This window comes from Sinocyclocheilus anshuiensis, unplaced genomic scaffold, assembly GCF_001515605.1.
Source record: "Sinocyclocheilus anshuiensis isolate Anshui unplaced genomic scaffold, SAMN03320099.WGS_v1.1 scaffold457, whole genome shotgun sequence".
NCBI lineage: Eukaryota > Metazoa > Chordata > Actinopteri > Cypriniformes > Cyprinidae > Sinocyclocheilus > Sinocyclocheilus anshuiensis.
This window is the reverse complement of record NW_015537939.1, coordinates 1,178,970-1,206,663: the sequence shown is the minus strand read 5'-3', so window position 1 is coordinate 1,206,663 and position 27,694 is coordinate 1,178,970. Positions and strand designations below refer to the sequence as shown.

Below are 27,694 nucleotides of genomic sequence, written 5' to 3'. Positions count from 1 at the left end.
GAGCTTGTAACACTCCAAAGAGAAAGGAAAAATTGAAATCGCATCATATGACCCCTTTAATTAATTATTACGTAGTATAGCATTTTGGCCTCATCACACCAGTTCACATTTAAACAAGAAAAAAAAATGGATGGATTCCTTTTTGGCTGTGCTACTGTGTTACAATCAGGTATACAATCAGCTAACTTAAAAAATAAGAAATTTAACTGGTTGTAAACACATTGTTGTGACCTTTTGTTTCCCAATACATCTGTAATTTTCCTAAAATAACACCAAAACCCCCTTTTCAGTTGGCTGTGAAGTAAGATTTTGTCAAAACATCTCTGGTCATTTGCTCGGCCAAGGAAAAGCACAGACGATTACATAAGAAAGATCAGCATATCATAAAGCTGGATTAAAAATGAATGTTTCTAACCATCTGCTGCTGGCTCAGAAATAATTAACCGAGCTCTGAGCGGGAAGGAAGCCAACATCAGCACAGACCTGCAGTACGGGAACAGGGATGCGTTTACGTGTCAATATTGACAGCTTCCATTTACTTTGTGAGGTAGGATGTGAATCATAAGTGGCCACAAATGTTTAAAAAATCTGTTAAGAAGCAATAAAAGTAAATCAAATTTTTTTCAGCTGGATAATAATTTTGCAGTTGTGATAGGAGATGCCATGAACAGGAAAGTGTGGATGGATAAAGGGAAACTCCCATTGTGTGGACTTCCTGTTGCTCCATTTAAAGTCAAGCTAAGTGCCAGTTGTTTTGCCTGTTTAATTTGGCTCTCTTCCATGGCTACAGACGAACTCAAGTTATTAACCTAGACTTTATATTTTCTGAAGATGTAATGCATGCAAATGCAAAAGCTGCTGCCACAACACCACTACGCATTTGCTACAGTGTTCACAGCATTTTTTAGAACATTGTTATGTAGTTACAAGGTTGCTTTCTAGTCCAAGTCAAACAAACTCATTGCCAAGTTTCGATGATATTCAAGGATCGAGATACAGCTTGGGGCTCTGGGGTTTCTTCACCTGTCTTCATCACTTAAAACAGCAATAGCACACAATTTGATGTGTCATAAATATCCATAGCATTGTGCTTAAACAAACATGCATTCTCAATCCAACAATCTTGATCTGAAAATAGAGCTTTAAAGTTGATTCTGTGAGACACTCCTAGCTTTACAGCCAATGGGCTCACCTGTTTCCATTCATTTGGCTCTTTCTCACTCTCTGTACTTATTAACTTCATGGGAATGGGCTATAATCCCTGCTGCTATGGGAACTATGCTGTCTGGCTATCACCCGCTACATAGCAAGGTGCTAATGTGATTACATCTGGATCCGGATCGCACAGAAGGGTAACCATGACTGGGTTACATTTCACACAAACATGCTTCAACTCTCAAATGCCATCTGTAAAATATGATAATTCTTAAATATAATGGTATATCTCAAAAATTTAATTTTTTAATCTAAAACTTTTACATTCACCAAGCCTGCATTTAATTAATCAAAATACAGTAAATATTAATAAATATTACAATTTACAATAACTATTTTCTATTTTAATGTTTTAAAATGCAATTTATTCCTGTGATGGAAAAGCCGAATTTTCAGCAGCCATTACTCCAGTCTTCAGTGTCCTTCAGAAATCATTCTAATATGCTGATTTGGTCTTGTTATTGTCAACAGTTTAATATTATCAAACTGTTTAATAAAAATAGTTAAAAAAAAAAAATTTGTATGCAAACTGTGATGCATTTTTTTAAGATTCTTTGATTAATTGAAAGTTCAAAAGAACAGAATCATCTATTTTAAACAATTTTTTAACATTATAAACGTCTTTACTGTCATATTGGAACAATTTAATGCATCCTTGCTGAATAAAATCACCAATTTCTTTAAAGAAACCTTACTGACCCAAAATGTTTGTGCAGTAGTGTATTTACACACACACACATTACATATACACTATATATCCTAATTAATCAAACATCAAAGCACATTTGACTGTATCATGCAGTTTAATAAAATTCTTTAAATTAATAATTTGAATGAATGTGTGTGAGAGTGAAGAAGTGTAGTAGAGAAAGCAGGCTTCCACTCTTCATTTGCACATAGTAACTGATAACAGCTGGATGTAGGATCATTTTAATACTTCAATTCTACAGCAATAAAATATTTGATTGTGGGATTTCTAGGTACAGCAAAAGGGACATGTGATTATAGATGATAATAACTAGGGATCACCTATAGTGAAAGCATTCTTCTACAACCATACTAATGCAAACAGGCCACTGAAAACCAGCCTGTTAAGATTTGAAAATGAATATGCAGCTTTTCACATCCTTAGTACTTAGTATCCGTACAAAATTATGAAATAAATACACATTTAAACAGTTATAAACACAACAGAAGTCAACAAAAATTCTCCTGTATTGAACACAATAGAGTTTTTGTTACATCAGACTGTGCTTCAAGTGTCTGGGGGTCTCTTCTAATCTGCCTGGCTTAGATCCTAATTATCATTAACAAAAACCCAATAATGACATACACTCTCATTAGTAAGAGAAGTGCAGTGGACCACAGGAAATGAGAACCAAGATTTACGCCCACATCTTTCAATAGCCACATTAAGACATTAAAGATCCCTGCGATGGAAACCTCTATTTTGGTTTAGAAAGCTTCCGTACAGTACAGAAAGAACCTGTGTAAGTCCCTGCTGATGAAAATGTACTTTCTGCAACCAAATTGGCAACGTGTGAACTCAATGTGGGAAGACTTAAGGGTGGATGTTTGCTGTGTGTTACTGAGCACTCAAGGGTGTGTTTGGATTTTATAGTGCATATTTAAACATGTAAACCATGTTTGTTTGTGCCTTTACTTTATAAGAAGTACACATTTTGAGTCTCACCACCAGAATGGCAGATAACACAGCTATGCAGCTGCTTGGTTCTCACATGGTGGGGTTTGTATACAATACGTGGACTCATTCAGGGATCTGCTGCAGAGATAAGCTGTCGCTCTCAATGTGCGCTCTGCAAATCATCATTGTGGCAACAACAAGCTGTTTCCAGATCTCTGTAGAGCCTTAGATCCTCACGTTCCCCTGAGACAGCAAGCGCAGGGTCCAATTCTGCGGTTACCACAGCAACGCAGCTAACCTTTTCTCAATCCACTCCATCACCTCTGAAGAGAGCAATGCAGCACTCAGACACCTCACATTACCCAAACACTTCTTATGTAAGTGCATTACGAAGTGAGCTGTGGTCAGAACTGCAGCGTAATGGAAAGAGAATGTTCCCCATATGTGAAACAGCAGGGTTAATTTCTTACATCTCTTTTACCCTGTGCTTTATGAGGAACAGGGTTAAGGTGGCATTTTAAGGTTCGGATTTCAAGTTTTTTCAGATTGGTATGCTATGTGCACAAACTAAATAGCCTGTTTTCCAGCCTACCACTTGATTATACCAAAGCAGCTTCAAAAGGCTGCAATTAACAGAACTTACAAATCAAAATAAAAGAAGGCTCAGGACATAGCCCTGTTGTACCTCAAACCTTACACATAAACGCAAAACATTTCCTTGTTCTGAGTGAGTTGTATGACTATAGGACAAGTTTGAATAAGCATAACAAAATACACTCCTTGGGTATAGAGATTAACCAGGAACATTTTCTTCAAGGAAAATGTCTTTGCAGCACAATGATTGGTTGAATACCCCTGCCATTGTGATCGGCTGTTACTGTAAAAAAAACCTGAAATGAAATAAAATATAAATATTAAATAAAACATAAATAAATAAATCAATTAGAAAATGTTGACTCGACAAATGACCTAACTGAAATAAATTTTAAGCTGAAGTGCCAAAATTACTGCAACTAAAATTAAAATGTAAACTGAAAGCATAAAAATAAAAGTTAATTCAAAATATTAATAAACACTATAATAGCATATAAATACTACTAAAATAACACTGAATGTGATAGTCCAAAAATCAACCTGATTTCGTCAAACTGGTGAGAAAAAGGCTAAATTAAAGATGAACATCAGTGACTGCAACTTTCATGACAGTGAAAACCTTTACGGAAAAGAATGTAATTATTAATAATAAAAACAAATAATAATATTAATTAAAATAATAAATAACAATATTATTAAAATAATACTACTACTACTAGTACTACTACTACTACTACTACTACTAATAATAACAAATAATATTAAAAAACAAAACAAAATAAAACATAACAGCCGGTATGAATGCATAAAAAGATTATTATGAAAATTAACATCACTCTGTTACAGATATCATAGCATAGCATTTATGAAATGATGATATTTTCCATAAATGCGCCTCAAACAAGCAGCAGACCAATTGGGCTTTGCTTTTTATAAACAGTCTACAGGTTGCGTTGTTCACCTGTGTGAAACAAGCTTGATTATCCACACATGGTCTGGTCACCATCTGTGAAATGACTGCATGGCTAGCGGCTCTAACCACAGTTCTGTCTTTCTGTGTGAAATATGACATGCTATTCTGTGGCGATCAGATCAACAGCCTGAGGGGGGAGTTCAATGTGGCAGCTTTTTTGAAGTCACACGCTAGAGAACAACAAACAATCTACTTTACAATGGAAAACATGCATAAACATGTTTAGGCACTGGGACATGAGATAAGAGAGAGAAAGAGAAAGACTAATCAGCCTCTGGACTTGTTACAGAACACTGAAAACCCCTAGAGCAATATTGCAGGTAAGAAAGGATTATATTAGCACATATACAGTATATAAGAATATTTTAATCTTTCTTGTTTGATGACCCATACTGTTTTATCCAGCAACCGGATATACTAAAGGTGCTCATTGTGCAGATGTGTGTCAATGAGAAAGCGATTGTGATAGTGTCCTACCAGTGTCCAGCTGTTGTCATTCCCACAGGGGTCTGAAAAAGAAGCTTGGACAGATAATCTCTGCTCGTGTTCTCCATAATTACTGCACTCACATCCCAAAATTCAGTTCACACTGCCCACTATGAAACTCTTAGACTATTACAATGAACATTTGAGCCATCAATCAGACACTGACTCGATGAGCATAGAAAATAAATAAAATATATGGATTTCCTTCAGTCATATTTCCAATAAAGTGCAAATGGGTCACCAGATGCTGAATAAGAGCGGTATGGATCAAAAAAAATTTAATTCTAATTTCTAAAAACTTGTAAAATCTAAAAACTGTGGTACAGTTGTGTGATTGTCAATTATTGCATGATCTAAAATTAGTTTTAGTAAAAAATAAATAAATAAATAAAATGTTAAAAAATGCAGTAGGCCTAATAACTTCCACTAAAGCTAAAATTAAGGAGCTAAAGTTTATCTAAAAGTCACGCTGTCCCTCCTACATTAAAGATATATAAATAAAATTAAAATGTACATGTACATGTATCTACAAGACACTGTATTTCAATAATGAATATGTTAATGTGCAATGTAAGCATCATATTAAAAGCATGCAAATACATGATGATAGCTACTATAAACCAGACTTAAAATGCAACACTCAGTTTTATGCAACTGTATATAATCTCTATGTCCATCAAGGGGTCCTTGACCTTACAACAATTTTTAACAACACTTTAATAGGAGAGGGAAAGAGCCACAAGGAAATTCCATTACATTTTCCTTTCCTCCTTCATGTTTGTTTCTCCACTTTTTCAACCGGATTAGGGTTAATAGACCGCGTGAATCCTGTTTATTCTGGCAAAAATCATCTAGAAAAGTGTAGTAAAGAATAACCCACATATATATAAACGAAAGAAATTCAAAAATATAAATATTCAAACTCAAATTCAGCTTTGGAATCAACGATGTACAATTTGAACCACTTTAAACAGTGTTCTCACATCACATACTATGAAATACATAACAAATGTTTAAAAACAAATGGCCTATAATAAATAAAAGCTCACAAACGCTGCTGAGCCATTACCATATGTCAGACAGACAGACTCTTACCCGGCATACTCGCACCGACGGCGGCGAGGATTACGCAGATCAAGACCCCGGGCAGGAGGAGGGAGGCCCGGACTCGCCGTGCGCTCCGGCTCGGGCAAAACAACATCCTTCACTGCGCTTCTCAAGTCCAAGACAGCAGATAAAAGCTCCGGAGTGTCATTCCCATATCTGTGTGGGTCGGATGGACGTACACTACCGAGAAAGACAACCTGTCCCGAATAAAGATGGGAGAGTCGACTCAAGAAGAGCGTTAAACTGCTGCCTGTGTGGTACAGAGCTAAAGATAGAGGAGAGAGATTGCGGCGGCAGGAGGAGGAGGACCTCCGTTGATAAAACACGCTACAGGAGAGATTACAACAGCTACATGCAGCAGCTGGAGGATGAATGAGCTCGTGACGCAATGACGCTGAACGTGGGTGCTTCTTCTCTCGGGTGAGGGAACATTCTGTTAACAAAACAAAAGATGTTTAAGTTTTAAGTAAATACTTATTTGTTCCGGGAAAAAAACAATTTATTTGATAATAAAAAAGAATAGCAGAGCATGTTATCAAACTGTAAGTTGTCACAGTGGGGAACTTGCCATTAAAGCAGCACTATGTAACTTTTTCTGTGTTCAACATTTGCTACATGTATATAATGAGCTAGTACGTCATGAATTCATCTTCCAAACCGCGTTTTTGTCTTATTCCGAATCACTATGGTACACTTATAATAAGTACTTATATTTGGACTATTGTAGCCTGGTCGGGTCGTCACCGCTGCGGAGTAACACATACCTGCGTGAATCGCCATAGACATAAACTTAGAGAAGTAGCTCCGGTTGGAATGTTCTTCCGCGGGGCGTGTGCAGTTCTGTTTATTAACCGCGAGAGCGCCAAAAGTTACATAGTGCTGCTTTAAAGGAATAATTCACCCAAAAATGAACATTTACTCACCTTCAGGCCATACAAGATGTAGATGAGTTTGTGTCTTCATCAAAAGAGATTTGGAGAAATGTAGCATTAGGCTACATCACTTGCTCATCAATTGATCCTCTGCAGTGAATGGGTGCAGTCAGAATGAGAGTCCAAACGACTGATAAAAACATCACAATAATCTACAATTAAACCACACGACTCCAGTCAATCAATTAACATCTTGTGAAGTGAAAATCTGTATGTTTGTAAGAAACAAATCCATTATTAAGACATTTGATTATTATTCTGTTTATCAGCTGTTTGAACTCATTCTGATGGCACCCATTCACTACAGAGAATCCATTAGTGAGTTAGTTATGTAATGCTAAATTTCTCCAAATCTGTTCTGATGAAGAAACAAACTCATCTTCATCTTGGATGGCCTGAAAGTAAATGTTCATTTTTGGGTGAACTATTCCTTTAATGGCCTCTTACAGTCTTTTCAGTAAAATGTAAAAATGTTCAATAAAATATAGACTGTTCAATTGCAAATATGTACAAAAGTATAAAATCCTTGTTTTGGAAGAAAGAAATTGTGCAATAAATAATGAACCGTCTTAAAATGACAAAGTATAAAACACATGGTAGCTTGCCCCAATCTGACATTCACGATAAATACTCTTGTGAGAAAACAGTTCAACCTTATTGTTGGCTCTAAAATGAATGTCAGTGTGGTGTTATTGTGTTCAGCTATAGCATAAATATGATATTGGAATTTTAGCTTGGAAATATAAAGACAGTTTTGAATTAATTTCAAAATTAATAACTAGAAAAACACTTTTGTCTAATTGGGTTTTTCAGTTCTTTAACATTAGTTAGTGAAATATTACATAAAATATTGCATATAATGTGCAACCTGAGGCATATACATTTATTTGAGTAATTTACTGTATTAGACTCATAAATAAATGAAGAGTAGGAAAATGAACAGATAAAATAACATGGGAATTCAGATGTCATGTTTATGAAATTTAAAATTCATGCTTATAGTGGCATCTAGTGGCCAAAGTTACCACATGCAAACTGTTTGTTTTCTTCCTCATGCATTGCTCCTTGAGGACATTTTTTTAAAGATAAATAAACAAACAAGCAAACAAACAAATACATACATACATAAATGTACAGGCACAAAGACATTTTTCCTGCATTATTTATTGAGCATTATTTTTTTGCTCCCAATCTAGTGTGTCCAGGGCTGTTGCCAAGGTCCTTGCCCGAGTATAGAGACAATAAATAAGTATTAAATGCTGTAAAGTTTTTTTTTTTAGCACCATCATATTCAGAGATCCACAACCTTCAAGACTCAAATGTAACACTTATAGTGAGACTTGCAATTGTTTTGAGAAGTAGATACCTCAGTTCTGAGGGACCTTTTCAAATTGCTTGGGTTCATGGTACGTGGCCTGGATGGCGGGAATTTATACATAGGACGGGCCACTGCAAACCAAAGAGATTCAAAACAAAACAGACATGAAAACGTACAAGTTGCATGAACTTATTTTGATACCTCACCTCAGTGAGGTTAAAACTGATGACATACTGTCCTGAGACATACAGTTTACTGTATAAGGAGATCTGTGCCGCTTGCTTACCTGTAAATGGATCGAGTCCTGGGACGGAAAGCAAGGCAGGATGTGCATAGGAGGCAAGAGACTTTTCTACAGGGCTTTCTATGGTCAGTTTTGGTAGTCTCAACTGCAAAAGCATGATGCCAGAAACAAAATCAATGCTTCAATACAGGTATTAAACTGTGACATTCGCATTTTTACCACCAAAGTGGGACCTGTGAGTGTTTCAAGATACCTCTGTTTTGCATGAGCAAGATGTTAGATGTCTGGATGGTCGGAATTTGGCCAAAAAAGGAAGAGCCACTACAAACCATATGGATTGAAGACAAAAAGGAAATGAATTGTTAGCACCAGTGCAACTCTAACTTCTGAAGAGGCATACAAAAGAAATAAAAAAATCTATGAATATGCTATGATATCTAACAGAGTGATGTTACAATTAAACGTTATAGTGCTGAGATATATGTAAGGAGATTTGGATCACACTCACCTCTGGGTTGATCCAGACTCAGGAAAGAAGGTCCAGTAGGGGGCGCAGTGGAGGCCTGTAACCCTCTGTTGACAGTTTTTGGTAGCGTCAACTGCAAAAGCACAATGCTATTCTAAGAGGATTTGCTCAAAACATATTTCAGTATATAAACGATATAAATTTGATGGCCTATTTCAGTAAATACTTTTCAAGTTCAACTTTTAGACTAACAGCGTTAAAACCATCTTGAAACAATTAATTATCCCGACTAATATGTGAGAGACATTTTTCTTACCTTTTCCTTGTGACAACTTCTCTCCACATCAGGCCTTTTGTAAGCTAAAACAATAATAATAATTAAAAAAAAAAAGTTTAAATTGTAACATGGCCCTTAAAAAACAGGAAAATGAAAAACAAAAAACTTACCGGGAGTTCTGATACTAACTCCTTGGCAAATCATTCCTCTGAAAGTAACATTTGAAAAACATTTAATAGAGTCGAGAGATGTAGTTGATGGACTCGTTTGCAAGTAGCTATGCTTTCGATCAAAGTTATCAACATACCGTATATGATAGATAGATAGATAGATAGATAGATAGATATTGATATCTTTATCATCAACTCAATTTTAAGAAGACACTTACCTGAACTTACGACTTTCTCTTAAAGCAAAATGTATTGATGCTGTTGGTGTATTTGAGTAAAAGTAAGACTTAAAAAGACAAAATCTTCAAAATGAGAATCTTCAGAAAGACACTGTGTTAAATGAGTTATGTATGACGCCACAATAACTGAATACGTCACCTCAGTGAAAAAAAAATCTATTCGAAATCACCAAGGAAAAGAAAACAATTGATTTATTAATTCCTGTTCGTGTTATTTATTTTGTTATAATTCATATATGTAATTCTTGAATATAATTTTTTAAATAATAATTATATATATATATATATATATATAGCCTATATAAATATATAATTTAAAACCTATATCGCAGCAAAAAGGAGACGATCTAGGGTCATAAACTTGATTTTAATGGCAAGTATCAACATTTCATCAGTCAATACAAAACAGCTAAAAAAAAGACGCTATAAAAATCTTGTTCTGTCACAGCAACAAAATATTACATCACTTTGGCCCTCAAGAAATGCTTCAGCTGAACCTTATGACAAGCATCTTCATCTCAAGTTAATGTATAGAAAATATCTTAAATAAATATAATTCCATCTAATCTAGATTATGCCCACATTTAAGTGAATCAATCATAAGCCCTTTGTGAAACAAGAGGTACACAGATTGACATCCTTTTGAGAACAGCCATCAGTGACAAAATACAAGGTGTACATTATAATTAAAACTTGAAATGGAAAGGTCTGGGGCTGATATAACCGTTCTCTGCATGCTATAAAGCGACAGATTGTATTAAACACTTGAGCTACATTATGGCTGTGACACTCAATGCAAAAGCTAGTCTAATAACATTGATGCATTTGAAATTCTCAGATGATATGTAGAAAGCGATGAATCTAGTGTAAGCAGCACCTCTAGTGTGATGGTGAAGCTGTGCAAGTGACAAAGGAGGCAGTCAAAAATTGCAAATTTAGACAAATCTAAATATATACGACTCATTTTCATCATCACCCTGACTGCAGAAATGGGTTTGTCATGGCACAAAAACATATTTATCACTATTTAATCTGCATGTGTCCTGGGCCTTCATGACAGACGCATGTTTTTGGTAGAGGAAAGGGCAACTCCCTCAAAAACGCCCCTTGACCAGTCACTGCATGAAAGCGAGATGAATGCATTGGCTGCAAATATGCACACACATACACAAATATTTAGTATTGGCACATGATGAAATGCACAGAGTCTGTGACATAATGATAAAGGCCACCGTACATGCCTTACACACACACATGCAAACATGTTCAAGTCAGATCATTGATTTCCCTGATGTTTCTGTATCTAAAACATGTTAAACTATATTTTACTGGTCCATTCTCCCTCATTTAAACACTGTTTTTTGGGTTTGGTCATAGGAGCCCTGTGTTAAGGATGTCCTTAAAACTTCAAGCCACTTACACTTTAAGAATGCATTATATAATGAAAAAAAAAAAACTCACAGGACTGAGAACCAGTGATCCACAGTGAAAGAAAAAGAAAGAAAAACATTCAAATAAAGTCGGATCCACATAAAGTGGCGTGAGAGAATCTTGTACACCTCCTTAATACCCAAAACCGATGCTTTTCAATTGTAGACAATTGAGAATAATCTATTGCAACTACCACGATATCAGAGAGACAGGAGCTTCACGCGTCGTACCATCTCACTCTGTGCAGATCAATATAGTTCCAACTATGCTTAACATGGGAGGACTTGTGATCCCCCTGTGAGGAGCTCAGATGGTACGGTCTAGGCTTAGCCGAAACATTTTCCATAGCACAGCCTGCATTTTCTGATCTGAGATCAGTGACAGGGAGCAACATCCCTGCATTCTGTGAAGGGGACCGTGGTCACGGCTGATCCCACTGTCAGGGGCTGCTCTCAGGGTCTTTCTGCGGAGAGCTGCAGGTCTCCTGGTTTTCCCTCATCAACGATGCGGCCTCATTGTTTGTCTCTGTGTCAGTCTCGCTTTGCTGCAGCACCAGCTGGATTGTAGTGCTTTCAGTCTCACCCTCGGCAAAATCTCCTTCCTTAGCTAAACGGAACTTAATATTTAACTTCTCAGATTTTTCTAAAAGGAAAAAAAGAAAGAAAGAAACTCAAAATTGGATTCCATCTCAAAAAGTGGCTTGTATCTTTAATCTATAAATTGTACATCTATATACTTGAATTTGGAAATTAAAAAAAATAGTAAAATGCTATCCAAGTTCCTAAAAGCAATAAATAAAATAAAATGCCAGCAAAAAAAAAGAAAAAAAAAAGCACATTTGTCACTTACAAAAGGTCGTATGCTGACCAATTTGACTATTTGCTGAAGTCAACAAACTAAGAGTATAGAAGTAATCTATATTCAGTAGTTTTGGTCTAGTCAAACACCTTTTCCTATTTGTTTCTCTTTGGGCAGCAGGAGGACATCCACATTGTGATGTTCTTGCAGAGCGGCAGTGAGTGTAGCTCCCTCTTTGCTGAAGAGGAACACCAGGGGAACTGTGATGTCATCGGTAAGCTCTCCATCTCCAACCATCTGGAAGAGTGGAGTCTCAGCACTGCTGCTGCCCTCTCTGTGATCTGTGAGAACATTCAAAACCGAAGGGTCCAGATTCTAAGACAATGCAGAGAAATCAGGTGCATAGTCTGCAAGTAATGTTACAGTAGATCTCACCAATGAAGATGACTCCAGTGGCTCCTGCTTCCTGCAGGCGCCGAGCTTTGGCAGCAAACATGCAGTCTCCTCTCAATGCCAGTGCTATGTGTCCCTGCAGCTCTACTGCGTTTTCAATCGGGCCACATGCCGTATAGGGAACACTCTTCACAATGCTGCCTTTCACCTTACAGAGAGACACAGAAGAGACAATAATTAATTGTGGTAAATGTGTGACATACCAGCAGTGAAGTCAAGAAGGTTCCTCACCCCATGCTCTTGTTTGGTAAGATCCATTCCAAACTTTGCCGAACCAGCTGTAAGGACTGTTCGACCCAAAAACGGAGGGGAAATGAGCTGCACAATTAGTGGCACCACTTCCTCATGCTCAGGTGTTTGGCTCACCTCAGCAACCAGCTTTAACTTGTACACACCCTTCTGAGAGTCCTATGGAAAAGAGAGAGAGAGATGAATGAACATATGAAAGAAGAGATAAATCACTGATATCCAACAGTTGGTCCCAGTGTTATTTTTAACTAAAACTATTATTATTATTTCATTTTTTTCATTTGAAATATTTCAATGAAAGGAATCATTCTCGCCGATTCACCTGAAATGCTGAGCCTTGGCTGGCAGAGACCAGCTCAGTAAGGGGCGTCAGAGAGATGCCCATGCTTTTCAGAAACTCGATTGGCTCCAGGCCCATGTCATGAAGAGGCAGTTCAATCCCCCTGTGTTATTAAAAAAACAAAAACAAAACAAAAAGAGGAGTTAGGCCTTTTTTTCTTATAGATGCTGCTCTATGATAAACCTGTAACATATGACCCACCTGACAGGTGAGGCCTGCTGGGCTTTTCCCACTCCAGTGAGGTATTTATAGCTGTCCCTGATTGTCTTGGCAAAGGTGGGGTTGTTAGGGAACAGGGTTTGAGCACTGGGGCATGAATATGAAAATAAATCGTCTTCATGAGCTTGAGGTTCCTGAAAGATATACAATGATGTTGAAACCCATTAACTATGTTTCCAGCCACATATTTGTAAGCTAATTTTGGGATATCGCATAAAAAAAGGAAGTGACAATTCTGTTCTCTTGAACACACAGAATTAAAATGGTTTTATTTGCAAATGTTTTACGCAATATTCCATTTTTGGATGGAAACACTGGTATTGTAGACAATTACAGACAAAAAAATAAAGCCAAAAGTTGCAGAGATTATCACATTGTGGGGATTTAAAGCTTTAAAACCAAAGTCTGAGAAACATTCAGTCATAGAAACAAACTTCTTATGGATCCAAAAGGTCCCATACTAGATGGAACATCATTTTGGAGTCCCTTTTGAGAATAAGGTAATCTCTTACTGTGTTGTTGGTATGGCAGGGGGGTTGGGTTGTAGACAGAGATACTGGGAGCAAATGAGCCTCAGTAGTGAAAATATAATCATCAATGTTTATAGGCAACTGGCTCTTCTCCGAGAAAAGCAGGTAGAGGTACTTAAACATCTCAGCCAGGAAGAAGGAATCCATCCTTGAAATAAACAAACATAAAAATAATTTTACTACTACAGCCTTTCAAATTTAATCTAGATATACGATACAAACAATATGGAAGAATTACTAATAGGACTCTCACCTGTCCTCATGCGTTCCTGTCCTCACATCCTGTACGGCGGCGAAGCCACAAGGGACCCGAGCGTGAGTGTTCAGCTTCTCCACTATAGACTGGCCTACTTTCAAATAGTAAGGATCACCTGTGGCCTAGAAATGAGGCGGAAAATGTTACTCCAAAACAATAAAGACAGACAAAATAACTAGTCTGACAAAACAGTGCAAGTCAACTGTGACCCTGAGCTCTGTTCACACTGACAGCGAATACATTTCTGTGCTGTTGGTTATTAGTAGGCATTCATATTCAGCTGCATCAGGTGGTATACCTACTTTGTAAAGGAAATATGTGCTTTCAGCAAACTCCGGTCTCAATGGGTGCTGGCCCCAGTGAACTCTGAACTCGGTGGTGAAGGCCTGTTAGCCAACATAAATTGTAGGCAAAGACATTTGGAGGATTAGTACTGAAAAAATGTAATATTCAGCTGTGATCTTTGTCGATTGAGGATATTTAGGTGTGTTTAAGGTGACTTATGCAAATGTAGCCCATTATTTACCTCAGGGAGGAAATTGTGCTGTTTAGTCACTTGGTACAGCATCTCATGCGTCTCTATGGCAGGTTTCAAGTCTCCTCTCAAAACCTGAAAGATATTTTGGTATAGTTATTAATTTATTATTTTGAACTTTAAAAACAGCTACTAGTGCTTCTTTCTTTTAAGCAAGTTGATTCTAAACTAGAATCTAAATTTAACATGCCATCATCCAGTGGCGTCGTACTGAGAACATAAATATTTATTAATGACCATGAAAATGCATTTCATTAAAAATATTTTTACATTTAACTACGGAATTATTTTGCACTGAATATTAGACTACGGTGTCATTTTCAGAATTATATGCCATTCAATCTCTTGGTAAATTGGCACATCTTACTAATGTTATGAACAGTTTTATTTTAGTATTATTTATATACTATTGTAGTATTTATTAATGTTTTGAATTAGATTTTATTTTAATATATTCAGTTTTCATTTTCATTTTAGTTTGTGTTTTAGTAATTTTGTTATGTGTTACTTTAATTTCAGTTTTAGTAATTTCAGTACTTCCACTTTCATTTTTAGAAATGAAAACATTTTTAAATATGTTTTAGGTTTTAGTTAACAGTAACAACAATGGTTGTGACCTATCATTATTTTGTTACACATATTTTCCTCTTGTTGTCTTATCTAAAAGAAGGAAAACAAAGCTAGCTAAACACCTGGCCTTCCACTGAGGTAAAAATTGCCATTTGCCAATCAAGGAGCTTTTTTTTTGTTTTTGTATAGTTGAATACATAACAGAAAACCAAAAAGGTGGCTACCGTTCTTGCATTCAGTTTCAACAATGCTGTAATAGCCAAAAAAGTAGTAGCCAACTGGCCAATAAAGTCAATTTTTATTCAATAAACATTCATTTTGGACCCCCACTCCAGCTTAAACTGATCTATAAAGTCTACTGGTGCTGACCCATCCGGTTACTGCAAAAATATCTCTATTCTCTCAGTCAACTTGGAATATAGAGGATGAAGAAGTGAACCTGTAGCCCAGGGAAGAAGGCAAGCAAGGAATCCATCCAGCTTCGCACATTTATAGTGGGGTTGTGCATGTGCACGTTGAGCAGCAGAGGAGGCTGGCTGATGTACTTCATAATGGCACTATAGTGCTGTCACAACAGACAAAGACAAAGTCACATGTGCAGATAATAGATGTAAAACAAGCTCTGTTTGACTAATAGAGGCTTGATTATTCCAGGAGAACAAAGAGCCCTTACTGTGTTGAATCTGTTAAGGTACACCTTATCCCCAAGAAGAATATAAGCTTTCATCAAGTATTCATAATAAGAGTCGATTCCAGCGCCAACACCACTGTCTGTCATGAGAAACAGAGAAGGTACTGATAAGAATACTGTCTCTGTAAGAGTCAAAGTGGGATTAGATGAGGTAAAGTGGTTGTGTGGGACTTTTTTTACTGTGCAAATGAAATGACAGCAACTAGAAATGTCAGAGCGAGGCCACACCTCTGCGAACCCAGTCTCCGTTGTGGATGTTGATCACAGTGCCGACAAGGTCACTTCCTCTTTGCCTTTTCTCCCAGAGGACATCCATAGCTTTCCTAGCATGTTCCTAGGTTGAACAACCTCTTAGCACACACGTCTCACTGTCTAAGTCTTGATCTGTTATTAGTAAGAAAACATGCTGGATGTTTACCTCAAATATTGGGTCCCCGGATAGTCGGCTGAGAGCTGCAAACTCCAGAATCATGGTGCCTGCACAAGCAGTGCAAGTGTCCGACTCCGTTCCTGTCCGAGAAAGGGGGTTGACGACCCCATAGCGCAAATTTACCTGAAGAGGAAAATTAAAATGCTTTAAATATGAATAAAAACACTTAAAAGAAATGTTTGGTCAAGATTTAAAACAATGTGGAATCATTCTCATGTAGCTCTTGCATATCAACAATTTTTTTGATAAAATCAAAAAGGCAAAAAGTGACTAGTGTTATAGGATCCATGTTACATTTCACCCCAAAATTAAAAGAAAATTATTTTACATAGTGATTAAACGTATATTCCCCTAAAAATCATTCTATTGTAATTATTCAATTGTCATTTCAATTAGCATAAAAATATTATACTGCTATTAGTGTCAGATATTTTGATTGTGATATTCGAGAGATGCATTTCACCTCCAAATTCAAGGATATTTTGCCAATTTTCAACCAGCTTTTTATTGTTACAATGTCAGTAGTATATGTAAATGAACAATGTGTACTCTTGCCAGCACAGATATTTATTTGTCAGCAAAATTCTGACAGCTGACTTTTGGCAGCTCCAGAGCTTTTGTTAAAACTACAAATCATACTTCTGCATTTTTGTATTCCCACTAATGGACAGTTGGATTGATAGACGATCAGTGCCACAATGAAAAGTGCATAATGTGTATTGAACTATTTGACAAAATGGAACAACAAGTCCTTTTTTTCTAGTCATGTAGCACTGATTTCAAATTATTAAAGTTTTATTAAAAGCCCATCTTGCCAACAGTGAATTACACCTTTATGTCATTCTTCTGCCAATAGAAGGACAGATAAAATTATTCAAGTATCAGTCAATAGTGGTGGAGTTACCCGAGGATAAGGAAGGCCACTGGTGGTGTTAAAGGCAGGCAGGAGGTGGTAGCCCAGTTCTTTGGCCATGTGTAGCAGTTCATCTCTGTACCACTGCATTCTCTCTCCACGCTGCTTTAGAACATCTGCCATGACATGGGCGCCCAACAAGCCACTGGAAGAAAAGGGAAGATTCATCAATAATGCATTTCATGGAGGAAGTCTATAAGAACAGTGAACGTAGAGAATAAGGCCTGTAAATCTAATTATGTCAAAAACCTGCTTTAAAATCTACTGTATTCCTGCTGTTTTTTGACCCAGTGTTTTAAAAAAAAAAAACAAAGCTAAAGAAACATCATGATTCGTACCCCAGCACACGGATATTGGTCTCAAAGACAGAGACGACTATGTCATTATCAAATCTGACGTCTCGCACGGTCTTCTTCACAGCCTCCTCAAATTCATCCAGTTTATTTAACAACTGCTCAAAACACACGAAACAACAGTTTAGAAGCATCTATTATTATGTCCTTAGTATTGATTTGAATAAGCTTGCTTAACATGTCTGGCTGATTAAATAAACATCATTAGTGTTTTTGATCAAGTTAATATTATTTCCATCAAAGAAGAAAAGATTTAACTCACCACAAGTGTATCTAAAGTGTCTATTAATGTTAAAGAGAACCTGTAAAGAGAGAAAGAGAGGTTGCCATTAATACCCCCAAAGAATCAACACAGAAATCTTTACTAAAAAACTGATCGAATACATTTTAGATGTCCCATCAATGTTTATATCAATCTTTGAAACTAAATATAGCAAACTGACTGGTCATATTTCCAGAATCTAACGTAACATGTCATTACAAGGGTCATGTGCAGCAAAAGTTTTAATAAAAATGGTAAATGTATCACTTTATACTAGTGCTGTCAAACGATTATCCAAAATAAAACGTTTTTGTCTACATAATATATGTGTGTATACTGTGTATATTTATTATGTATATATAAATACACACACACAGAGTATATATTTTGAAAATATTTACATGTCTATATTTATATTCATATATAAATATATTTAATATATGAACATAACATATTTTTCTGAAATGTATACATGCATGTGTGTGTATTTATATATACATAAATATACACAGTACACACACATATATTATGTAAACAACAACTTTTATTTTGGATGCGATTAATTGCGATTAATCGTTTGACAGCACTACTTTATACAGAATCATTATGAGCTTGACTCACTTTCCCAGAGAGTCATCAATGTCCCCTCGATTGGGTTCCAGCCCTCTCACCCTTCCTCTACAGCTGAGGGGCATCAACTCATCTGCTGGGTAGGCATAGTCCTAAAAGAGAACAGAAGGAGAAACAATGCATCTCAAATAGTCTTAATAACAGATGCATTCATTTTCACAATTTCACACTTTAGAATTATTTTGGTACAACAATTACTTTGAATGCCAGTCATTTAGGTCCAATAAATACAAATGATTTAGAAAACCAATGTTCTTGTTAGTGAACGCTAATTCAAAATTATTCCTGATAAACAGTAAATTTTGGGTATTTACTCACCATGTAACTGTTATAGGCATGATCAAACATCTCTAGAATTTGGTCCCTAAAAATATAAAATAAAAAAGAGTGTGCAGCAGTTACTCTTTCATATCGCACTAGACAAAAGCCATGGAAATGTCCATGTAAACTCAATTCAACTGCGATAGTAACTGTTGCAGAAGTCACCAACTTCAACAAGTCACCAATTAGGCTACCTTTTATTGTATAACTTCTACATCCACATTAGAACAAAAATACATAATCTCACTGCTGTATGCAGTATGTGTATATATGGATGTATGTGCATATACAGTTTAATTTTCATTTTGGGGTCAGGAAGGTTTTTTTTTTTTTTTAAATACACAATTTGACATTTATATTTTTACAAAAGACTTCTATTTTTTTTTTTTTAAATGCTGTTCTTTCAACTTTCTATTCATAAAAGAATTCTGAAAAAAATGTATCACAGTTTCCACAAAAATATTAAGCAGCGCAACTGTTTTCAACATTGATAATAATAATGTTTCTTAAGCACCAAATCAGCATATTAGAACTGTTTCTGAAGGACCATGTGGCACTGCAGAGTAAAGTAGTAATGGCTGCTTTGCCATTACAGAAATGAATATAATTTATAAATTTATTGAAATAGAAAACACCCACTTTAAACCGTAATAATATATTTCACAATATCACTGTTTTACTGTATTTTGTGAGCAAATAAATGCAGCCTTAAAGAGACTTCTTTCAAAAAAATAAATAACAAAATTGGTGTACTAACAATGTCAGACAAAACCAAAATGACATGGAATTAAAGTACATGGATCATGCTTACCATTACATAAAGCATTACAGCCTGTCATCATCCTCTAGGCATCTCTTTGAGTACAAGGCAACAGAAATGTTTGTCTAGTCAAACATTGTCACCAAATATAAACTTAATATACATTCTTAAATGTACCCATGACAATAGTAAACGTTGTTTGACAACACCAAATCACCAGCAATCATCAAAATAATCATGCCAAATCACATCAGTCAAGAGCATGCAAGTGTCTACTAGAGTTAAACTCACCTGATTTTGGACTTTTCCTCTGCAGTCATTGCCTGTCCATCTTGACCAGTGACTCCAATCACAAGGCAAGAGAATAACACAGCTGCCAGAGCCATGACAAACCCATCACAACTATTTGTTTCTTTTCTGATCCAGTTTCCCCCCATTTAAAATTTCAAAACCTGCTCTTTTAGCCCCTTTAAAATATAACTAACCCTTTATGTAACTTACAGTAACAATAGGCCTGTCAATGTTTGATCACTTCTTATCTTGTCCTATGCAGTTCGTTGACATTAGTTTATTTAATTTTCCTACATTAACGGTCGTATTTAATAATCTCCAGAAAAACGGAAAACAAGTGATTATGTATTTTGGATAAAAGCTTCTGACAATTTCTCTACAACACTGCCTCTACTTGTCGAGCTAACGACGGCTAACGTTAACTAGCACACTTGCCCACGAATGTATTTCCCAGCACTAACGTTACTTTTGATCTCGTTAGACCCTCTTGAAATTTCTGGACATATATCCTGTCGAACTGACTGCGTCCAGCTCCTGATAATCTCCATCCTATCTAGATTTAGCTCCTCATTTCATGGAGTTTGGTTTAGCCGACTGACCAGCCTCATCCGGGCGCGAGCTGATGACATCATCACCAAGAGCCGTCGGGCACAGAATTAATTAAGGCTGTATTTATTTATTGCTTTATTCATTTAGTATTGTTATATTATACCAAAATTGTATTCAAATACAACATTAATGTCTGTGAATTGGTTATAAAGCTTGTATCGGATTATTTACCTTTTATGGTTTTTAAAAAATCTTTAATACATGTATACAAACCCATTGTATTTGTAAACTCCGTATATAACATGTCTTCACACACGTTAAATTGCATTTATAAAGTATTTTAGAGTGGTATGTAGTTCTAATTGAGTTTTTGTTCATTTCCGCATTGGACATCAGAGGACTTCAACTCCCATAATCCTTTTCGACGCATATAAATAAAGCCTCGTGATGTAACGGCACTCTTCTTGTTTGGGCTAAGCGCTTCTCAGCTGTTCGGGCACAGAAAAATGTGGCTAATTTGGCTGTTGAGGTGCAGGGGGTAATGAAAGTTGTGTTTTTGAGGCAAGGGTCGTATCATCTGTCTTAAATTTACCTGAACTCCTCTTTAGAAGACCGCACGCGACTTCATCATGAATGTAAGTTGTACTCTGTAATTTCACGCATGTAAATTATAGTCCGTTAAAATGTAAACAGTTTCAAAATAACGTATGGACTTGTTTAGGTAATAGCCTTTTTAATTTCATAGTTCTTGTATTTCTATGCTGTCGTTTACATGTAAGTAAATGCATCTGTAATCCAAGACCGTGTTAGTGGTTTAAAAAAAGGATCAAATTGTTGCTGTTTCTTACTACATGGACATGCATATTTCATTTTAATACACCAAGGGCGTGTTATGTTAATAGTTACTTAAAAAGATAATTCCTTCTAAACATGGAAATTACATTTAACCTCCATATTGGGAACTGACAGCCTTATTCAGCATTCACTTATAATTGCATAATTATTCCTTTAATAAAAGTGAAGATGACTAAGGCTATCATTCTATCACATCTCCTTTTGTGTTGCATGGACAAAAGTAGCAGGTTTTGCAAAAGTGTCAAAACGATCCTTTTGAACAATTTTTACACTGAAGTTGACCAGGCCACAGCATTTCACAGAGCAAATAAAAGATGTATTCATGTGAGAGCTTACACAGCTGCTCCGAGATAACACTGGTAAGTTCTTGATAAGGGCACAAATGTATCAAAAGTCACTTGCCTCCATTTGGCTAATGAAAACTATCTCCAGAACAGAAGATATGCGGTGCAGGACACTGGAATTCTCCAGTGCTTGGAATGGATTGGATGGAATTCCTAAATTTTGCGTCTGAAGACAGGACAGCAGATTTACTCATGATTATAGCAAGTCATGGAATGTTGTTGATCTGGAGCGTAACAGGGACCTCCTTGTCTTCTTTTCTTCAAACTGTACTTTCTGAAGCACACTTGTTAGTACAAGTTTAATGTGTCAGTCCTCAAGGTGCTGTTTCCTGTAATGTGACTGTCACGAGTAAATGGTAAGGCTTCCTCTACCACCCTTTTATGACGTTTTTTAACATTAACACCGGCAGAAGTACTGAGAAAAGCCAAGACCACAAACTCTGCTCAGATCTATCTTGGAGGTATTGTTTCTTCCGACAGTTGCTAAGGTAATTTAAGCAAGTCAAGCAAAAAGTAAAGCTTGATGATGGCATTGAATCATTGTGATGTGGATAATAGTAGTTAATCAGACGTCCAGGATTGAACTTCATAGACTGGCAGGATTGCATTACCTGTTTTGACAAGGTAACGGAAACATCATTGACTTCTGTTTATAGACTCTTCCCATGGAATGGGTTGACAGTCAACCCTCAATGTAAACATGTCACTAATTACAAGCCTGCTTATTATGTTCTTGTGTTCTGTCTTTTGCAGATGCACTTTGAAGGATCCAGCAATGTCACGCTGTTGTTTGACTTCTGGGATGTGCGTGGGCCTGCAGGTACATGGGATTTACAAACAAGACCGAACATGATCATATAATATGCATACATGACAGTTTATACCAAACCATCTTGCTTTCTTTTATCCGTTAGATGCAAAAGTTGTTTAACTTGCTTTCTTGTGCACATTACTTCACATTAAAGTGATAGTTCTTGCACAAATTACAATCATCATCAATTACTGCAGTGTTATTTTTTTATTTTTATATTTTTTTATTATAATTTACTTCAATTTAAACTATTCTATTATAAATACGTACACATGCCTTCAATTGAAGTTACAGGTGCATCTAAAAAAATTAGAATATCGTGAAAAAGTAACATTTTTTTGGTAACATTTCAAAAAGTGAAACTTTCATATATTCTAGATTTGTTACATGTAAAGTAAAACATTTCAAATGTTTTTTTTGTTTTGTTTTAATTTTGATGATTAGCGCTTACAGCTCATGAAAGTCAAAAATCCAGTATCTCAAAATATTAGAATATTTTCATTTGAGTTTCATTACATGACCATCCCTACAGTATAATTTCCGAGTATCTCTTGTTCAAAATATGTAAGTTTAAATATACCAAATTCTCTTCAACAACCAGACTAAATATTTAGCAAGTCAGTTTGTTGTAAGCTAATATGCTAATTGAAGCTCAAACTGTCCACCCTGCCGGTCACTTAGACTCGATAGAGTGGACATAGCATTCATTTGTAGTTAATATTGCTAAAAACTAAAATGAACACATATCAATGTGATTGAGGATGCAATTTTATTTATTTATTTTTTATTTTTTTGAAGTTGAATAAATGTTTCATTGTCATATTTTGTCATGCTTTGTGTGTTCTGCTTTATGTGTCCACCCCGTCAAGTGCTAGTCCACCCTGTCATCTTGATATTTTACAATATTGTAAATAATAATTCAATCATATCTATGTAATCCAATGTGTTCAATAGCTAGGTGTGGGGGCAATAATATGCAAACAAAAAACTGCATCCAAATATCACAGTTTTCTCCAAATAAGTAAAAATACATGTGCGAATTGCATGAGTTTCTTGTTTAGGAAAGGGACATCATACCTTTCATAAAATATATATTTTGCATCTTAATTTTGCAGTGAAAATGTATTTAACAGTAATATATATGTCCATGACCGAGTGGACATATCTTATGGTTTATGCTTCGAATAATGGCGCATAATTATCTAAAAAAAATGTGTGGGAGCTCAGCTAATATGTTTCTATAGTACTTGAGTGTCTACTATTTATGACATGACAAAGCAAATTGGAAATTAAAACCAAAATTTTTGAGTATTGTGAGGGTTGAAAGGCACTCTATGGTGATATTGACCCAGATAATGATATTATGTTTATTGGGGTTAAGATTTTTTAAATGTTTCTGTAGTCTCTTATGCTCACTATTTGTTTGATAAAAAAATGAATTAAAATAGTAATATTGTGAAATAAATATTACAATTTAAAACATTTTTTGTTCAGAATTTGTTGAATATAAAATGTATGAAAGAACAGTATTTATTTGAAACTGAAATATTTTGTAACATTATAAATAACTGATTTATTTAAAAATGTATCACCTAAATGTATTTTAGAATTTGTGTCCAGTATACATCTGAAACGTCTTTTATAACCTTTTGTTAATTGTATAACTTGTATCATTTATTCAGAGATCGCTATGAAAATAGCCTTGATGCTGGCATGGTGTTAAAAAGTGAATAAATAACATTATAAATGTTACTTTTCTGTCAAACTATAACATTCTGTAGTGCATCTTTGCTGAAAAAAAAAATTAAAATGATCTAACTATTTAATGCTATAACAATCAGATTAAATAAATAATTGGCTGAACGTTATTTACTCGCTATTATTTACTACATTTTTAACAACTGATTTTAGCTATATAAACCTGAAGGGCTTACATTGAAATATTTTCACATTTTGATCTGAAACAGATCAGACCCTAGAGTTAAAAACATTTTATACTTTTCATTTTAAAAGTTAGATTAGCAATTTGAAGTGTGAAAAGCCTACGTCTTGATTTCTCTCTCTACAGGGATGGTGTTGTCGGTCTTTGTCGTTCTACTGCTCACCGTGATCTACGAGCTTCTGAAAGTGTGGAAGGTCACTATTGGAAAACAGAAGCGATCCTCCATTACGCATTCATCCGCTCCGGTGTCTTTCTCACCTGAAGCGTCCTGTTTCGCCCCTGTCATGAAGTGTCAAGAGGGAAGCTCTTCTCTGACCAACAGCCCCTCTGAGATCTCATTAGCTCCCACCGAGAATACGGCCACCACTGCTGACACCACCGCCGCTGCTAAGAAGAGGTAATGCTCACGAGATAACTGGGAAGTGTTTTCCAAGAACTGGTATGACGTCAAAATCGGTCAGTTGGAAAGCTAAGCAATGAGTTGATGATTATTTATACCTCATAGCTTAATGAATCTCTGCTCTCCAACAAGTGTCTCTTTCCGTCTTCAGCTGGCTTCTGCACTGCCTCCAGACCTCCATACACATCCTGCAGGTGACGCTGGGCTACATGCTCATGCTCTGCGTCATGTCCTACAACGTGTGGATCTTCTTGGGGGTCATCATGGGATCCGTCTTGGGATACTTTCTGGCTTTTCCTCTACTGAATCACATTTGAGAAGACGTGAGAGAACAAAAACATGTGGCGGCATCTCGAAATGTTCATCTGAGTTGACTGCGGACTCTAGATCAAGAGCAAAATGCAAGGTTTGTGTGGCCACGATCAATAAGACGTGCAAGAGATGTTGCGATATGTAGACTGAACAGGGATGATTCCATTTTGAACATTTTTTAAGGTTGTACTTCAAAGATCTTGCATGAAATCTTAATTAACTAAAATGTGGCAATGACCAATTGTAAAATTGGGTAAAAACCAACTTTCAAAAGTGTTTAGATTTTAAACCGCATTGGAAACACAATATCTTTCAAGTGTTAAACCATGTGATTTTACCTTTGAGGATGTATGATGTGACCTCTAGTTCAAACAGTCAGCACTGTACTAAATGGAGATGTGCCTCATTGACCGGTTTTATACTTTCTACAACTACTGATGTAATTAATAAGCTAATTTTCTGTTACACAGATGAATGTTTAAATGCTCTTCTCTGAGATTTGCTTTACTGTAGCTGGTGGTTTTCTGTTATTTTGGGAAATCACACTAGTTTTAAACCTCATATTAAACTTCCTACATGAGTCAAGATCAGGTGTTTTTGTGTCATGCTGGAAATTACTACTGAATAGCAGAACAAACAATGGTTTGAACCACTGGTCAAAAAGAGAAATGCAAATCATGTGGCCTTAGTTAATGTTCGCCAGCAATACAGACGCATGGAAAGTAACTGACTGAGAGCAGAAATGAGAAACTACGATCCTCACCGCAATGATTCAAATGCACTATTAATAATGTTCCTCCAGGCAATCTTTTAAAACTGTTTTACTCCATTGCTTAATTGTTTTAAAATGATTTTGTTTTTATTGCCGAATATATTAAAGGTTTTGATTACAAGTCTACACCCTTGTCTACGGCCTTTGCATTTTAATAAGAAAAATACCAAGTTGCACCACATAAATTTGGAGTTTACATTTTAGCCAAAGGCTTTAACACACACACACATGCATATATACATTAGGGCTGGGTATCGATTCAGATGTTCCAATTCGATTCGATTTCGATTTTCAAGCTCTCAATTCGATTCGATTTCGATTCGATTTGACTATATGAATGAATACAGATTTAATACAAATCCTATATTTATAAAAAATGAACAGTGAACATACGATTACAAATGGTTAATTAATAGGAAATTAAGAGCCACAAACCTGTATATTAAACACTTTTTATTTTAGGTACACTTGGGTACAATAAAACAAAACCCAACTCTATATTTCAAATGCATACAATGAATAGATAGAATTTTGATGCAAGATGAAAAACTGATGATGAAAATTGGACAAGTCAGAGCAGTCGCATGCCTTGATCAAACATCATTCAGGAATGAATCAAGTGACAGTCTTTATGAATGGGTAATCATGAATCACTGACTCACTAGATTCATTTAAAAAAAAAAACGTTCATTCATAAACGAGACACCGCAGTGTTTGAATGGAGATGCGCAGCGGCTGAGCTGACTTTGTTTTAAACTATTTTCAACGACGAAATAGAGCAAAATCAGACAATAGTGTTATAGTCTGACAATGTAAGTCATTTAATATTAACTTCTTGTTTATTGAATTGTATTGTATTAAATCAGTATCACATTTACAAACTCCTTTAAAAATCATTAAAAGCTGGCACTCATCTTAGTTCATCTCGATCTCACATCTATAATCAACGAAGGTCTCTACACTGCGCAATGAATCTTTCACTTTGCTTATGAAAGGATTCGTAAGATACGTCTGTGATACATTACTCAACGCTGCAGACTAGTAATAAGATTAGCGTAAATCTTATGTTCAATGTTTGTGGAAATAAATATTGAAAAAAATCGATTCGTGGCCTTCGAGAATCGATATTGAATCGACCACATTTAAAAAAACGATATATCGAAAAACCCAGCCCTAATATACATATATATATATATATATATATATCCTCCCGACTCCCAGCTATGGAGTTTTGTCTTCTGTAGATTTCACCATGACCACTCCCTCTCCTTGGTATTTAAAAATGGCTGACATTAATTACATGATCAAATTTAACACCGTTATGGAAATATAGTATTTTGTAATTTGACTAATTTTCTAATTGTTTGTCATAAATCAACATTTCAGAAAAATGTTATGGGGTTTTAAATCAAAATATGACTATGTTACGAAACAGGACATTGATTTCATACATGTCCGCTGTAGAGGACACCAGGACTTAAAGCATGTTTAGTACACATTTTGGGAGACACAACAAATGAATAGGGGAAAAAAAAAATCAATATTTCTATGAAATATTAGATATTATGAAAATCTTGCCAATTATTACTCCCATTATTGCACCAATTTTAAAACACATTAAAATTCAAATTAGATACTGTTTATAGATACATTGTATATAATGGGGGAAACCCATTTATGGCCATTTTACACATTTTTCATAAAGAAAAATGGTTTTAAAAATATCTTTCATAACATAGTTGAGAATCATCTTTATATTAAGTTTGTTATAAAAAATCTCTTTAAAAAAAAAAAAAAAACGGACCTTTTAAAGTCCTGATGTCCTCTACAGAGGACATAGCATATCATATGAATGAAATATTTTTCAAAAAAAATTGTTCAAATTTTTTCGTATGCTCTAAACAATGTAATGACATGAAAAAAATACTAAATTCACAACACGTTTGTTTTCCTGGTAGTCAGGAATTTATATTTATATATATATTTATATATATATATATATTTATATATA

General features: G+C 35.5%; 3 protein-coding genes across 5 annotated transcripts in view; 1 reads left to right on the top strand and 2 right to left on the bottom strand.

Annotated features, from left to right (window-relative positions):
- Positions 1-6,419, bottom strand: part of LOC107661577 (neural proliferation differentiation and control protein 1-like) — a 26,233-nt gene extending 19,814 nt beyond the window's left edge. For both annotated transcript variants that reach the window (XM_016451233.1, XM_016451225.1), the window contains exon 1: positions 6,009-6,419. In XM_016451233.1, coding sequence (XP_016306719.1) covers positions 6,009-6,114 — 106 coding nt within the window. In that variant the 5' untranslated portion in view covers positions 6,115-6,419. The remainder of the gene's footprint in view (positions 1-6,008) is intronic.
- Positions 6,420-10,020: 3,601 nt separating this feature from the next.
- On the bottom strand, positions 10,021-20,333 carry LOC107661556 (ER degradation-enhancing alpha-mannosidase-like protein 3). Of its 2 annotated transcripts, XM_016451193.1 has the most exons (20): positions 19,699-20,333; positions 18,645-18,690; positions 18,318-18,418; positions 17,697-17,736; positions 17,420-17,532; positions 17,073-17,226; positions 16,157-16,291; positions 15,967-16,072; positions 15,721-15,818; positions 15,487-15,612; positions 14,469-14,552; positions 14,245-14,328; positions 13,940-14,064; positions 13,669-13,834; positions 13,139-13,290; positions 12,920-13,040; positions 12,580-12,756; positions 12,331-12,496; positions 12,045-12,236; positions 10,021-11,739 (listed from the first exon to the last, which is right to left on the bottom strand). In XM_016451193.1, exons 1-20 carry the CDS (start codon positions 19,842-19,844, stop codon positions 11,537-11,539), a joined length of 2,535 nt encoding a protein of 844 aa, XP_016306679.1. In that variant the 5' UTR covers positions 19,845-20,333; the 3' UTR covers positions 10,021-11,536. The 2 variants fall into 2 exon arrangements, with proteins under 2 accessions (XP_016306679.1, XP_016306687.1); XM_016451201.1 differs by lacking the exons at positions 17,420-17,532; positions 18,645-18,690; positions 19,699-20,333 and having other exon boundaries at positions 18,318-18,358.
- Positions 20,334-20,683: 350 nt separating this feature from the next.
- Positions 20,684-25,829, top strand: LOC107661547 (probable low affinity copper uptake protein 2). Its single transcript, XM_016451182.1, has 4 exons — positions 20,684-20,882; positions 22,200-22,266; positions 24,326-24,596; positions 24,751-25,829. Exons 1-4 carry the CDS (start codon positions 20,877-20,879, stop codon positions 24,914-24,916), a joined length of 510 nt encoding a protein of 169 aa, XP_016306668.1. The 5' UTR covers positions 20,684-20,876; the 3' UTR covers positions 24,917-25,829.
- The last annotated feature ends 1,865 nt before the right edge of the window (positions 25,830-27,694 follow it).